The sequence below is a fragment of the Salarias fasciatus genome, chromosome 10 (genome assembly GCF_902148845.1).
Source record: "Salarias fasciatus chromosome 10, fSalaFa1.1, whole genome shotgun sequence".
NCBI lineage: Eukaryota > Metazoa > Chordata > Actinopteri > Blenniiformes > Blenniidae > Salarias > Salarias fasciatus.
This window is the reverse complement of record NC_043754.1, coordinates 27779884-27796146: the sequence shown is the minus strand read 5'-3', so window position 1 is coordinate 27796146 and position 16263 is coordinate 27779884. Positions and strand designations below refer to the sequence as shown.

Sequence of the window (16263 nt, the reverse complement as noted above, 5' to 3'; positions counted from 1 at the left end):
AGCACACGGCTAAGCTAGTTAGCTTTGCACCCAGCTGGACATCATATTCCATGTAGCGTTGTCCTGTTGCATGTGGTTTGTGTAACGTTTCTGCAGGAGGACAGGAGTCGTCCTCTGGGCCCAGGGTGGAGGAGGGAGATGTAGCGTCGCCAGCACTCCGCTCCACCAGCCGGACTGTCCTGTGTTATGAAGCCCCAGCAGATCTGAGGTGAGCAGCAGCCTTGTTCATGCTGTAGATCAGGGCTCTCAAACTGGTGCCAGAAAGGGCCGCGTGGCTGCAGGTTTTCATTCCACCCGAGCAGGAGCACCACACTGCACTCATGTCATCAGGTCTTCAGTGTAGCTTGATGAGTTTGAGACCCCTGCTGTAGTTAATGCAGGAAACCATTCAGCATCTATACTGGTGTTCTATCAAGCAGAATTCTGTCAAGTATCACATAGATCCGTTCACCACTGCTGCTCCAGTGCAAAGGGGAAAGCCGTCGTCTCCGCTCGCTTAGACAGAGTAAAGACGTACAATACGGAGGAAGTTCTAAGATGGTTAAAAGTCGTTGTGTGGTCGGCTGCACCAACAATAAAAGAAAAAATCCTACTCTATCATTTTATACGATACCGAGTGAGTGTACGGAACCCGAAACGCGCCGGCTGTGGCTGCAAGCTATAAATACAAAGTCGACATGGAATTCAGAAAATGGTCTGACCCCTCTCCACAACAACTTACGGCATCTAAGATCTTATTGCACATGTGCTCCGCTCATTTTATTTCAGGTATATATTTATTACTCCTGATACCTTTTCAGTGTTTTTTGTCTCTTCCACCCTGTCCTCCTCTTCCTCCTCGTCCTCCTGCACTGTCTCCTCCTCTAACCTGGGCTGTATGGAGACGGTGACCGAGCGTCCTCTTTTTCCCGGACATGTCCATTTTTTCCGTCCTGTCTGGGGCGTCCGGCGGGTTTTATAAATTCGGGAAAATGTCCGGTGTTCACTGTTTTTTATAGCACAATTACACGTGAATGTAAACTGACGGCGCTTCGTCACAACACTATGATACTCCTTAGTTGCAGGAGGTAATGATACACACAGACGGAGCGGAGCAGACGGCTGTTCACACAGTGCCGCTTCACAGATGAATTGCTTAAAAAAATTCCCACATACCGTCATACTCGTCAGCAGGGAGTCTGAAGGGGCACTTTAACACCCACAATGTCCAGTTTTGTCCTATATCGGGCCAAACTGTCCCCAGAAAGCTGGTCGTAGTGTGTGTAGGCCATCTATAGCCGACAAGACCTTCCACGCACTGAACAAATGTAAAATGACACTACAATAACACCTAAAACCACAACGCACAAGGCACAGTGAACTGCGGGAGGCTGTAGTTTTCCCCCTTGAGCTAAATGTGGACGGCTGCTATGGGGGGTCACATGACCGATGACACGACTCCGTCTGCAAGAATTGTTACAGTGAACACAAACTGTTAAAGTAACAAAAACTGCTGGACAAACGACAACAGATCATATTGAATCCACTACAGAAGAGCAGAGCAGTCAGCTGATCGGCCACACTCTGCATTTACACCCTGGGAATTACATCCAGCAGTGTTCCTGTCCAGGAACGTCTCCACCAGCTGCACCACAGGCTCTGATGGGTGGAGGCAGGGAGGGGGTGGCAGTGCCTTGCTCAACGGCTCTCTTTCCCCCTTTGCTTTTTAACCAGGAGGAGGCTGGAGCTCCACCCAGACCTGACGGAGCCCTGAGAGAAATCCAGGCTTCAGGTGAGCTGGGAGGAGGAGGAGGAGGAGGAGGAAGGAGGAAGGAGGAGGAGGAAGAGGAGGAGGAGCAGGAGCAGGAGGAGCATCAGGAGGAGGAGGAGCAGGAGGAGGAGGAGGAGGAGCAGTGTCTGAACCTGCAGCTCCTTGAAGATGAAGCAGGGCAGTGAGGCTGAATGAGGCTGATTTGTCCTCTCAGCAGCAGCAGAGCCAGGCCTTCAGACGGTCCTGCAGCAGGTCTCTCTGCTGGTCCAGACCCTCCTGGTCCTGCAGCAGGTCTCTCTGCTGGTCCAGACCCTCCTGGTCCTGCAGCAGGTCTCTCTGCTGGTCCAGACCCCGAGAACCCAGCGCTACACAGGAGCAACTCAACAACTAGTGGTGTTGATGTCCTTTCCAATAAAAACAGTTTCACCCCATATGTGTCTGAATTCACTGGTTCTTGCTCAACACAAGCACAGCAGTGTTTTTGTATTTGGCATTTCTCAGTGGTGGAGCTGAATGGAGATGAAATAACTCCATTTGTAAAGGTTGCATGTGGTGTTTTGAATATTTTGCATGGTGATTATTATCATGAGCTTCAATCCAGACAATTCTGCACTGTGACACGTTACAGTAACAGGCTGCTTTATGGAAACACACTTCAGTCTGACTGCTGGTTGAAGAGCCAAAGGTGAGGCGGAGCCAGAGTCATGTACATGTAGGGAGAAGCCAGTACTGATTTAATATTACCCTGGTACAGCTTTAAACACAACTGTCACTAAATACAGCCTTATAAAACAATTCTCCCGTCATCAACCAGCTCTTCTTCTGAGCCGGCCTCATGGTGACAAGCATGTAGTCTCTGCACAATTCCTAAGACTGGTTTGAAGCTAAACCTTTAACAGCAAACTTCTGTCTGTCAGAAAAAAATGATGACTTTTACCCAGATGTGAGCAGATCTGTGCTTCATATAGAACAGAATAGACTATTTATCTCACCATGGAGACATTCAGTTCTGGAGGCTCGTAGAACAAACGGCTGCAAATAAATGAGGAAATTTGCAAATAAAGAATAAGTAATAGAAATTTAAAAGAAGAAAAGATCTTACTTGATATACAACAGATCTAAAAGATAAACACTTCTACTAAAATATAACTGGAGCTATAATACATACAAATATGTACAGGTATTAGGGCTGTGCAATATATTGAAAATGTATCTTTACTGCGATATCAGAACACGCGACATTCATACCGACGAAGACGGCTTGAAACTCGATATTGCATTCATGCAATTTTTACATAAATGTGGCGCCGGCTGTCATGGTAACCCCTAACATCCAGAATCCAGCCACCTCATTGGTTTAGCGCGCCCCATGTGACGGACCGTGGAGCCGCTTCCGGGTAAAAGCACAACAGCACGGCATGATGTGAGCACGGACACGTGTGATGCCTGCAGCGTACCATAAACAATAATGGCGACGGCGAGCCAGGGAGGAATGAATGAAGAGGAAGAACTTGTGAAGAATCTTCAGACGGTGGGAGACGGTGACGGAGAAGGGGAACTCGTTCCAAAGAAAAAAGCCACGTCTTTCCTTTGGGACTATTTTTGGTTCAAACGCGACGACGACTAACAGAAAAGGTACTGTGCAAAACATGCAAGCGGTATGTTGCAGCACCGCAAGGAAACACAACAAATCTCCGTAGCCACCTGAAGCGCCGCCACAAAGAGCTGCACGAAGAGTTCGTAACGGGCCTTGGTAAACATCCAAAAAAGAAAAACGTTGACAAAGAATTAAAACAGCCCTCCCTTGGCCAGAGTGTTTCAAGTGGGACTCCCTACGAAAAAACATCCAAGCGTCACAGAGAGAGAACATGTGCCATTACGTTCTTTTTGGCTAAAGACATGATGCCAATTCATACGGTGGAAAACGAAGGCTTTAAGCAACCGCTAAACAAACTGGACAGAAGATACGCGATTCCCTCGCGCACCTATTTTTCCCGGGAAGCCATCCCCCGCAAGTACGACACTTTGAGGGACAAAGTGAAGTCAGAACTGAGTCAAGTGGAATACTTTGTGAGTACTACAGATCTGTGGTCCAGCAGAAGCACAGAGCCGTACATGTCGTTCACTGTGCATTTTATCACGGAGGACTTTCAGCTGAAAACACGCTGTCTGGAGACGGCGTACTTCCCAGAATGCCACACGGGAGAGAACATCGCTGCTGCACTGCGTGAGGTGTTGGGAAGCTGGGGGTTGAGCGAACAGCAGCAGATCTGTATCACAACAGACAACGGAGCCACCGTCGTAAAGGCAGCTGAGCTCAGCGAGCGGCTGAGACTCCAGCGTTTTGGCCACAGGCTGCATCTTGCCATCGCTAAGTATTTAATTTTGGGATAATAAACAGTCACTGTGGTGTTATGCTGTTTTACTGTACTTATTCTTTGTTTCTGTAATTTGAAAGGGTGAAGTAATTAATTCAGTCAATAAATCATTGATAGAATAATATAATAATTAAACGTGTCCCTTTTCCTCATTGTAATTATTGTTGTAGAAAGCTGATATTTTACTTAATTGTTTAAAAAAAAATTTTTTCTTGTCTGCTTTGTCTTCTCTACTTCACAGAAAATTCAGTTAAGGATGACAAGCGTGTTGCTCGAGCTGCTGGGATTTGTAAAAAGATTGTGGGACATTTCTCACATAGCTTCAAACAGAAAACAGCACTGAAAGAAGTACAGCAGGAGGAAAACCTCCCCGAGCACTGCTTGATGGCAGAATGCCCGACCAGGTGGGGATCAAGACAGGAGATGATTGCAAGAATCCTGGAGCAGCATCAGGCCTTATATGAAGTCCTCTCACCAAGCCCGAAAACAAGGCACCTGCTTCCTTCCTGTTCAGACCTTACTGTACTAAGGCCCTACAGCCGCTGCAAGAATTTACGGACACTCTTTCAAGTGAGAGCTGTTAGTGTTTCATTTGTGAAAGCAGTCCTTCATTTGCTCAACACCTCAGTCCTTGCAGAGCAGGAGGGAGACCGCGAGCTGACCTCATCCATTAAGATGAAAGTCCGGGACTACATGAACACGAAGTTTGACGACCCAAAAACACAAGAAATTCTGGACATGGCTTGCTTTGTGGACCCCCGATTTCAAACAAACTACATCAGCAGCGAAAACGTGGCAGACATGAAGGCCAGGGTGCTGTCAGAGATGAAAGCAGAAGCACAGAAGGTAATTGGGCGGGTTAAGAGGGTTATCAATGAGGCTATTTGGCACCAGGGCAGGACTGTGGCATAATTATGCATAATCTAATAAATATATCCTGTATGACGTTGAATGGAAGTGGAAGATGACATTTTGACTATTGCAATTTGCAAAAATAACAATGTATTTTCCCCTCTGTATTCTCCTCTTAGCTCCAGGAGGGAAACTTCACTGCCCAGAGCACAGATCGACCCTGTCCCACTGTGAAGAGCCGACACTCGGAGGTATGCTGAAGAAGGCCCCGCCCCCAGTTCTCTCCTCACTCAGGCAACCGGTGCAAGTTGTGGAAGCTGAACTCAACAGCTGGGTGACGTGCCCCACCATCGACAGTGAGGCTGACCCTCTGGAGTGGTGGCAGCTTCACAAGAACTACCCACAGCTGAAGAAGCTAGCCAGGAAGGATCTCTGTATTCCTGCAAGCAGCTCACCCTCCCAGAGACTTTTCAGTGCATCTGGAAATGTTGTGAACTGTCAGCGCACAAGTTTAAAGCCTGACAAAGTGAACATGCTGGTGTTCCGAGCCAAGAACCTGCCTCTTGAATCTGATGACTTGACTGACAGATTGCTCTGCTTTATGACTGACTGACTGCTCATCAATGACTAATTTCTCACTGACTGACTTCGACAGGCAGCAACACTCTCACTTTTGTTAACTTTATTTTTTAGACAGCCAACTGCACTTGTCTTAGTTTAAATTTATGGTTGTTTGCAGGCATATGTTTAATTTTTAGTCAAAGAAAATGTTTGAAGGAGAGTGATTGTCCACAGTTCCCACAGGCCTACTTGATACGTGCTGCTCGTAGGTTGTGGAGGAGGCATTTATTTTACCTCATTGTTTTTGTTGAATTGTTGTTTTGCACTATTTGAAATGATCTCAACATTGTGTTCTTGTTCTCCAATACTTAATGGAATTCTGCAGAACTTGCAGTTACTTTTGCACTTTACTAGTTCATTAATTGTTTAATTTGGGAGAAGAAGAATGTGTTTTAAGGAGCACTAACTCCAAGTGTCATGATGATATGTTATATTCCATATTTGGAATGGCCAAATTTGCCAATGAAACAATCCGTCATCTGCTGTTGCTGCACTTTCGAAGGTGGAGGAGGTGGTGTTTATTTGATTGCTGTATCGAGCAGACTATGTTATTCCCTCTGATTTGTTTACCAGACTCAGGAGACATTTGTCTTTGTGTTAAATTGTGTGATAAAAAAGTTCTTTCCAATAAAACCAGCATTGGAACATGCTGCATTATTTATTTTCCTATGTGCACACATAAATGCATATGGTATTCATTATCTGGGTGTTGGCAGAGGACCTAAAGCGGTAGAAACATTAAAATCATATACTGTGGCAATATCGCCAGAGATATCGTTACCGAGGTATTGAACACTGCTATCGAATATCGAAGGTTTTCCTGATATCACACAGCCCTAACAGGTATGTTTTAGAGCAACAGAAAGCGTGGATAATGAAGTGTCCATGGTTGATTTGGGGTTCTACAGTGACCATAATATAATATCTATATAGTGTCAACACGATTCAGACACTTTCTCTCCTCTGATTTTCAATGAATTCATAATTTGTTGCCGAATTTCCACGACCACAAAACAGCCTCACGCTTCACTGAAATGTGATTTTATTCAGTACTGAAACATTAGGAGCTGAGCAGAGCTGCTCAGAGCTCCTCCACTCCTCTTCTGATGGCGCGTTTGCCGGTGCGTAATGACGTCACTTCCTGTGGCCGTTCATCACCCCGCCTACATTACAACAGGAACCCCGCAAATGGAAACGCGACACGTGATTTGTGCCTGGTACGCTTTAACCGACCCGATCCTACCAGACCGACCCGTACCGTGACCAGCTGCGCAGTGGGGTTCAGTACTGAACCCCACCCAGACCCCACCCACACCACTGGACCAAGGGAAGTACCCTCACAGACCCCCCACAATACCCACATGCTCAACTAAACTGAAACATAACATTTCTCCAAATAAAGATGGACAGATGAGTCAAGAAAAACCTCAGTGCAGTCGGTTAATGTCAATTATTTAGACTTTAGACTATAACGTCCAGATAAGTACGTCTGATAGGCTGATCTTATGTCGCAGTCGAAGGACACCCATATACCAACCATTTCATTATTTTAAATAGACTTTAAAGCAGAACTATGCAACTTTTTTACCTCAATAAATGTGTTTCAGAATCCCTGTGGGGGTAAGCAAAGATTTGTCACGGTGATTTGGTGGTCCCCCCCCCCCAGGGGTCTGTGTCCTGAAAACAGCACTTGCAACTTTCAGATGATCCGACCCGACTACATCTGGCGCGAACAAACCTGCTTTACGGCACTCATACGGGAGGACCAGGATAAAAACGCATAAAACAAACATGAAACCCTCGCTAGCGTTAGCAACGCCACCCTGAGGGGCTCACGGATGGCAGAACCAAAAAGACAGAAAAAAACACTTTGTCTAACGAGCGGGAAAAAAAGGTTAATGGGAGTGGGACGGTCTCTGCACGCGGGGTGGGGGTGGGGGAAGGGGGGTGATGAGAGGACGTTTATGACAGTGAGCTTTCACAGGAGACCAGTAGGGGAGCGCAAGAGCAAAAGTTGCATAGTTCTCCTTTAAAAAAGACTTCATCGTTGGTGCTGCAAATTCATCCATTTCACTCAATCTATCGGCGTTCCGTACCTGTGCAGCCACCTCTTATAATAAACGGGAAGGACGGCGTCTGGACCGTCCTGCTGCAAGCTGTGGATGAAGGACTCCAGACAGGTGAGGGTCCGAGCGATGAGCTGTGGGCAGGTGAGAGGCTGCAGACTGCAGCTGTGCTGCTTGTTGTGCTGCTGGATCAGGTCGTTGATGCACACGGTGGGGTTACTGTTGGTCACATTGAAGCCACAGCCTGCGTACACAGCCAGAAACGACAATCACACTGCTGTGTGGGAAAAGCAGGTACAGATGAAGAAAACGCTGTGTTCAGACGTACTTGGGCCAGAGCATCGACAGTGCTAAGGACTGTGTTGGATCTGAGCACCAGGCGGCAGGACCATATTGGGATGCAAGGAAATATCTTTCTGCTTTTGTTTGTTCTTTTCTCTCTTATCTTTCAGGATCTAAAAATACTGAAAAACTCATGAAAATTTGTGCTCACATCAAAGTGGTGACAAATGTTTTTTAATGGACACTGCGCACGTGTCAAGCAAAACGGCTCCATATCGCCCCCTACAATGTTTTTATGCAACGTCGACTGCTGGCAGCACATTTCCCCTACATCCACGATTAATATGGAGATTCTTGTGAAAATGGTGCATCGCGCTAAAAGAACCCATGAACTCAGAAGTGTTCATATTTCAATTTGCAGATGAACTAATCTGGCCCAAACTGCATATGATTGACTAGAATCCATGACTGAAGACATCCACACTGAAATTCAGTCATAGTCAAAGCGCCACCTAATGGTAACAGAGAGTTTGCAGCACTACACTTGTGCCACTGCTCCAAACTCATTGATCTCATCCTATAAATTGTTCAGGTAACTCTCCCCATTATGACAATTATGGATAGACCGGCCGATATTTGAGTTTTTTTACTTGTATCGTACGCCGTTACGCTGTAAAACGCATGTAATTACACTAACACGCAGGCCCACCGATTGGGGGGGGTGTACAAACGGGTCTGTTGTCCCGGACCCAGGGTTGAGGGGTGGCCCAGAACCAGGCCTACATTAAATTGAGGAATTAAGGGGGGCGGGGGGGCACAAAGACGCACGCCATTACGCTGTAAAACGCATGTAATTACACTAACATGCATGTAATTACGCTGCAAAATGCATTTAATGCATGTAATATACTAACACGCACGCCATCACACTGTAAAATGCATGTGATTACACTAACATGCATGCCATTACGCTGCAAACCGCATGTAATTACATTAACACGCACGGCATTACGCTGTAAAACGCATGTGATTACGCAGCAAAACATATGTAAAAACACTAACACACAAGCCATTACGCTGTAAAACGCATGTAATTACACCAACATGCATGTTATTACGCTGCAAAATGAAAGTAATATACTAACACGCACGCATTACACTGTAAAACGCATGTAATTACACAAACACGCATGCCATTAAAAGACATTAAAACACATGTAATTACGCTGTAAAACATCATTACACTAACGTAACATTCAATATATTAAAACCGCTAACTACAGAATTCAAACTTGTAACTGCAGCATTAAAATCACTAACTACAGCAATAACACCATAAACTACAACCCAAAAAAATTGGATAGACTGATACATCGGCCGGCCCATATATTGGGCTGATATTTTATTTATTTATCTATTTCACTTGTATCGGCTGATACGTGCTTATATTCGCGGATTTCTTTTTCATTAAAATGATGCCTAAATATTTGTTTTATTTTATTGGCATTATAGGCATTATTTGAATAATTAAAGCATAACTATGCAACTTTTGTACCTCAATAAATGTTTTTCAGAATCCCTGTGGGGGTAAAGAAAGACTTGTCACTGTGATTTGCCATCCCTCCCCTCCCCCCGGGGTCTGGGTCATGAAAACAGCGCTTGCAAACGTTCAGAGGATCCGACCCGACTACATCTCGCGAGAGCAAACCTGCTTTACGGCGCTCATACGGGAGGACAAGTAGCCTATTAAAGCGCGTAAAACAAACATGAAACCCTCGCTAGCGTTAGCAACACCACCCTTAGGTGCTAATGGATGGCAGAATCAAAAAGACAGAAAAAACCTTTGTCTGACGAGTGTAAAAAAAGGAAACGGGAGTGGGACGGTCTCTGTACGCGGGGGCGATGTGAAGAACGTTTACGACAGTGAGCTTTCACAGAAGACCAGTACGGGGAGCGCCAGAGCAAAAACTGCATAGTTCTCCTTTAAAAGTACCAAACACAACAAAGTTGAACAAATCTGTTAGGATTTTTTACTGTTCAATAAATATTTATTTTAAAGGTGTAATCCAGGATTTTCTATTTGCTTTGAGTTCCGGGTGGATCATCAGAATAACTGGTGGGTGCCTGTCAATCATTCTGACGAGCTGCTTTCGTCAAGCCGTTGTGTGCTCGCTCCCAATCACGTTCTACGTGTTGCACACGTGCATTCAGAGTGTTTCTGTAGCCGTGAGCCTCTGAGCTAGTACTGACCGATGGCGAGTCTGACATCATGAAACTGGAACCGTTTCGGAAAACAAGCTTTATGAGCGAGGCGGATCACAGAAACTGTGAACAGAGCCGTGCACGCCCGGGGAAGATGAGGACGCGCTCGCACGCTTCCGCCATTATAGGCGTTTCCTGGGAGAAGCAGGAGAGCCGAGCGGATGGCCTGGCGCATGCGCATTTTTCAAAAGGTGAGTAACAGACGTTTGGCTTCGTCTTTTCGAGAAAATCCTGTATTAGACCTTTAAGCTTGAGACCTGTAATATTTGTTATCATGTCATGTTTTTTATGCAAATTGAGGAAGAAAAAGCAGTATCGGCCCTAAATATCGGCTCAAGAAAATCGGCAGTCCTTAATTGGCCATCAGCTAAGGGTGATATCGGGCCATCCCTAATGACAATGCCACAGCGTGACGGTGTTTCACTGCCTGGACGGGGGAAGGTCTTTCTCACAGACTAAGAATGTGCAAAAACTCACCAAAATCGGCACATGCATCACCATTGGCTTGATGACAGACTATCTGTGATGACCTGGAAAAATGACTCTCCAGCACCACAAAATTCCTCTGATAGCCCTCACAACGACGTAATCTGGCCTGTGGAGCACTTTAGGACACACAAAACAGCCTGTTGGAACCATGCTCTAAACCCCGCAGGAAAGTGTGCCAGCCTGTTGGGCCTGGTTCTAAACCAGGGGATCTCAATTACAAATGTAAAAGGTCCAGAAAATAAGTTTTAAGGAAGTCCTAGGTCCACAGTGCGTGTCCGGTAAATGTTGTGTTTCAAAGACTTTCAACTGAAATGGACGTTTCTTCTATCTCTATGGCGTCAACAGCAGGGTCATGTGAAGGCGGGAGATGGAGGAGAAGAACAGAGTGAGCATCATTCATGACAAGCTTTCACACCTGATAACCCAGAATAAAAACAGCTGACTTTCCTCCTGAATTCACAGACATGTCAGGTAGTATGAGCACAAATGGGAAGAAGCCTCTGTTTTCAACAGAATTTCAGAATCATCAAACTCAAATAATCTATATTCATGACGGTAAAAGAATAGAAAAACAATTGATCAGGTTTTCAATTCCTCTTTGATGATACTGTGTTAAATTTGGGATTTGATGAGGATATTCATCTTTTGCACATGCCGAATCCTTAAACATCTGCGTTGGCTGAAATCAAGTGTTTGTGTATTTACCTATGAGCAGATGAAAGGTGGATCCAGTGACAGTGGAAGTCACCAGAACTCCTCCGATCTTCACCAGGTTACTGTAGTAGATGTCATTGGGCCACTTCACCCTCAGGTCGATGTCCTGATGGAGGCACAACCCAGCAGCCAGTCAACATCTCTCTGCTTCCACTGGACACTGCAGCCATTTGTGTGTGTGTGTGTGTGTGTGTGTGTGTGTGTGTGTGTGTGTGTGTGTGTGTGTGTGTGTGTGTGTGTGTGTGTAATCTGTTTCCTTCCACAGAAACGTGTGCTTCAGCTACAACTGGACAACGACCAGCAACACTTCGTCCATGCAAAACGAACACTGTGGGAAGTTCATGTTTCCATTCATGCTCTCAGGCTGTTTCCAGGACGCTTTAAAAGGGAAACAGCAAACCTTGGTTTACTTTGGGCCAATGATGATGAATTTAGCAAATTCATAGAAAAACAAAAGAGATTTTTTCTTGAAAAGAACAACCACCCTGGTGTCTCCGGTCTCAAAGCTTAGAGGGCAAATTATTTCATTTACAGTGAACAAGAAGAGACAATCTGTGAGGGAACAACTTCACCTTCTAAAATCTAAGATATGGAACAATATGCACTGGAACTATATAACAAGAGTTTTCAACTTTTCAACAAACAAAATATGACCTCCTCACCACTGATCAGAAACAATTTGCTGACAAGGTGAAAAGACAGCAGATAACTGAAACACCAGCTCGTATTAAAAATTCAGCACTGGAAGAAAGACTTCAAATCCCACTGGAATTAATAATATATTTAGAGATTATATTTAGAGATTTGTCTTCCCAATTCAGATGAGATGAAACCTTAATCCCCTGCAACTGTGGAGAAACTGGAAGTGTCATTCACCCAAGATCTGACAAGACATTTGACAAGACATGCGAAGCTTTTCCAACCTAATTTCAGAATTCACAAACAATGGAATGTAATATATTATGTATCACAACATTCTGTCGTACTTGACTCCATTATTAACAGCCTTTACTTTTCCAGCCCCAACATTTTATTTAATGCTTTACTTCCTTAACACCACCTAGCTTGTTGGGGGGGGGGGGGGGGGGTGTTGAGTGGATGTGAATAAAGTGGCATGTCTGCCTCGCCTGGGGATAATTGCAGAAAATTATGAAGTAAATGATTTGAAAAGGAAAAGAGCGGCACTCAGAGGTGTGTCTCCTAAAAACAAGTCATTCATCCTCGAACCTCGCAGCACATCAGACATAAAACAAGCTCAACGTGTTTATGACACCAAACAAAGGATCATTACGAAAGACTGATGTTTTCAGCCCTGTCAGGTTTGTTCAAACAGGTTCTGTGAAAAAAACCCATTTATTTCCAGAGTTTGTGTCAATAATTAAGCTAGCTGGCCACCGAGCTAGCGTCCTGCCGACACCAGTGTGTGGCGTCCGCGGAGGAAGCTCCTCCTGAGAAAACCTGGAGGAGATGGAGAGACTGACCGAGTCTTCTGCTTCGGGTGATGAGGCTGTTTGTGGTCAGAGAGCTCCATGGACAGCTGAGAGGACAACAGCTACAAAACACCGCTGGGGCTGTGTGGTCGGGGGTGTGTGTGTGTGTGTACACTGATGGGAAATAGGTGTGATTTGTGTGTGAAGGATGTTTTGTTGGAGTTGTTGATGTTGGGGGTCAGAATCTGTGAATTCATTCATCTTCTTGGAGATGGAATCTGAGAACGGGAATCAAAAGACCAAAACGAGTTCACCACATTCAGCTCAGTGGTCTTAAAAGAGGCTGGAGGTACATGAGCCAGTGGCTTGGCCTGCTGGCTTGGGGGAGGCTCGCTGCCTGGACCTGCTCCCCCCAGGGCTGTGAGGTCTCTGGTTTAGAGGAGACCCTCGGCCTGGACTTGCCCCCCCGGGGCTGTGAGGTCTCTGGTTTAGAGGAGACCCTCGGCCTGGACTTGCCCCCCCGGGGCTGTGAGGTCTCTGGTTTAGAGGAGACCCTCGGCCTGGACCTGCTCCCCCCAGGGCTGTGAGGTCTCTGGTTTAGAGGAGACCCTCGGCCTGGACTTGCCCCCCCGGGGCTGTGAGGTCTCTGGTTTAGAGGAGACCCTCGGCCTGGACCTGCTCCCCCCCAGGGCTGTGAGGTCTCTGGTTTAGAGGAGACCCTCGGCCTGGACCTGCTCCCCCCCGGGGCTGTGAGGTCTCTGGTTTAGAGGAGACCCTCGGCCTGGACCTGCTCCCCCCCAGGGCTGTGAGGTCTCTGGTTTAGAGGAGACCCTCGGCCTGGACTTACCCCCCCGGGGCTGTGAGGTCTCTGGTTTAGAGGAGACCCTCGGCCTGGACTTACCCCCCCGGGGCTGTGAGGTCTCTGGTTTAGAGGAGACCCTCGGCCTGGACTTGCCCCCCCGGGGCTGTGAGGTCTCTGGTTTAGAGGAGACCCTCGGCCTGGACTTGCCCCCCCGGGGCTGTGTGATCAGTCTCCCTCCCTGGGGGGAGATGCGGCTCCCTCGTCCCCAGATCAGCTGGTCTGGGACAGTCCATCCTCCCTGTGGCTAAAGGGTCCGGAAGAAGGGCTACAGAGTCCAGAAAAGCCTTCATCTGTTAACCACTGAACCGCAGTTCTTCTTTCAAGAGTCTGGAGAAAATCCAAACAGACTCCCTCAAAGTGATCTGAGCACAAACAGCTTCTTCTCCCTCGTCCTCTGGACTTTTTTCCCTCACCTGTCTCAAACGTCCGGGTTTTTCAGCAACATGAACAAAATGTAACTCCGTCAGCAGCCGGCTGCTGGTAGGGACTTCTAGTTTCAGTCCGCACCAATCAGATGAGCCGGATTTCTTTTTCTGCCTGTGTGGGCAGTGTTCAATTCGACCAACAGCGCCTCCTAACGAGCAGCTGCTGTCATTGCATGCCATTGTTCATGTTTCTGGTCGACGGTCCAGTGAGCAGCAAGAAGGAGCGAAGCAAGGTGTGATAATTCACACCCCCCTACCAGGAGAGCCCCGTCCCGGACTGCCTGGCATGAAGGCAGCCTGAAGGTCCATTTTCACAAAAACTTATATTTTTATTGTTTGTCTTGCAAATAGGGCAAGATTATTAGGAAAACAATTTGTACTTAATAACCTGGAAAATATCACCAAACTCTTTTTGGTGTTGTCAGGTCTTAAAATCGTTTCATTCATCGTGAATCCAATCATTATCACTATTCAAACATCTCACACACACACACACACACACACACACACACACACACACACACACACACACACACACACACACACACACACACACACACACACACACACACACACACACACACACACTCGTGTGCAGAGGCTGGTGAACGGTACCTGGTATCCAGGAAGTGTGCGGACGGCCTCCACCACAGCGAGAGCAGAAAGATGCTGCACAAAGGGAATCCTCTGTCCGAGCCGGGAGCTCAGCTCCACCTGGACCGACACGGTGAACATGGCACAGCCCAGGGGGCTGAGCCAGGCATTCCTGCCCCGACCTGCAGTGGGAACAACACTGATGAAGAAGAAAAGCCCCTGGAGGCCCTGTGTGGGTGGCGGCTATGGAGGAGGACTGACCTCTTCCCTGGATCTGACGATCAGCAACTGCTGTCAAACTCTCATCCTTTGGTAAGTGGAGAGAAAGACTGCAGGAAACAAGAACAGATCAAAACTCATTGGGTTACAGCTGCAGCTACTGGAAGCTTTCTGGTCCTTTGACATTTGAGAAACTGCAGTGCAAACTGACTGATCCTGTCAAAAAACATTCCTTTTGAACCAGTTACCTCTATGACGCAAAGTTTACATTTATTCATCTCCAAATGATCCAAGCGTCAGGAGCAGCCCTCTGCGGGGCAATGAACAAACACAGGTCACCATGATTTTGTTTTAGAGATGCAGTCTGGGTCGAGCAGATCAGCTGAAGCTGGCTGGATTCTTAGGAAAAGGTGTTTGAACTCCTGTCACGAAGGGCTGACTGAACTCAGAAGTCTGCTGACTCTCTGCTAGAAACACTCAATGCAGTTTGTGCAAAGTTATGAATGTATTTATTTACAAAAGTAAAAAAAAAAACAAAACAAAAAGCAGACACATCCAGGGGTTTGACACAGGAAAGTCTAACACAAATTCATTAACACCTAAGAACTGTGACAAGTTTTCAGCCACAGGGGTCACCAATCGATGCCACAGGGGTCACTGCTCATCACGACAGATTTATTTCCAGCTGCCGTCCTGCGGGCAGTCCTCGGTCATCTCACTGGTAACCTCTTCATCACACTCCAGTAGAGGAAACACCTCGCTGCAACGCCGGAGCCCCACGGGCCGAGACCGAGGCCTGGGACCAACAATGGGCAGAAGAGAACTCCAAGAAGTCCACAGAGGACGGGCTACCACCATATGTCCCTGAGCAAGACCCCTACACCCACCACATCCCTCAGCAAGACCCCCACACCCACCACATCCCTCAGCAAGACCCCTACACCCACCACATCCCTCAGCAAGACCCCTACACCCACCACATCCCTCAGCAAGACCCCTACACCCACCACATCCCTCAGCAAGACCCCTACACCCACCACATCCCTCAGCAAGACCCCCACACCCACCACATCCCTCAGCAAGACCCCCACACCCACCACATCCCTCAGCAAGACCCATACACCCACCACATCCCTCAGCAAGACCCCTACACCCACCACATCCCTCAGCAAGACCCCTACACCCACCACATCCCTCAGCAAGACCCCTACACCCACCACATCCCTCAGCAAGACCCCCACACCCACCACATCCCTCAGCAAGACCCCCACACCCACCACATCCCTCAGCAAGACCCCTACACCCACCACATCCCTCAG

General features: G+C 47.1%; 1 protein-coding gene across 5 annotated transcripts in view; it reads right to left on the bottom strand.

Annotated features, from left to right (window-relative positions):
• Positions 1 to 16263, bottom strand: part of hlcs (holocarboxylase synthetase (biotin-(proprionyl-CoA-carboxylase (ATP-hydrolysing)) ligase)) — a 50563-nt gene that overhangs the window by 2165 nt on the left and 32135 nt on the right. For all 5 annotated transcript variants that reach the window (XM_030100945.1, XM_030100940.1, XM_030100942.1 and 2 more), the window contains 4 exons: positions 14987 to 15054; positions 14747 to 14907; positions 11406 to 11520; positions 7698 to 7911 (listed from right to left, as the gene is read on the bottom strand). In XM_030100945.1, coding sequence (XP_029956805.1) covers positions 7698 to 7911; positions 11406 to 11520; positions 14747 to 14907; positions 14987 to 15054 — 558 coding nt within the window. The remainder of the gene's footprint in view (positions 1 to 7697; positions 7912 to 11405; positions 11521 to 14746; positions 14908 to 14986; positions 15055 to 16263) is intronic.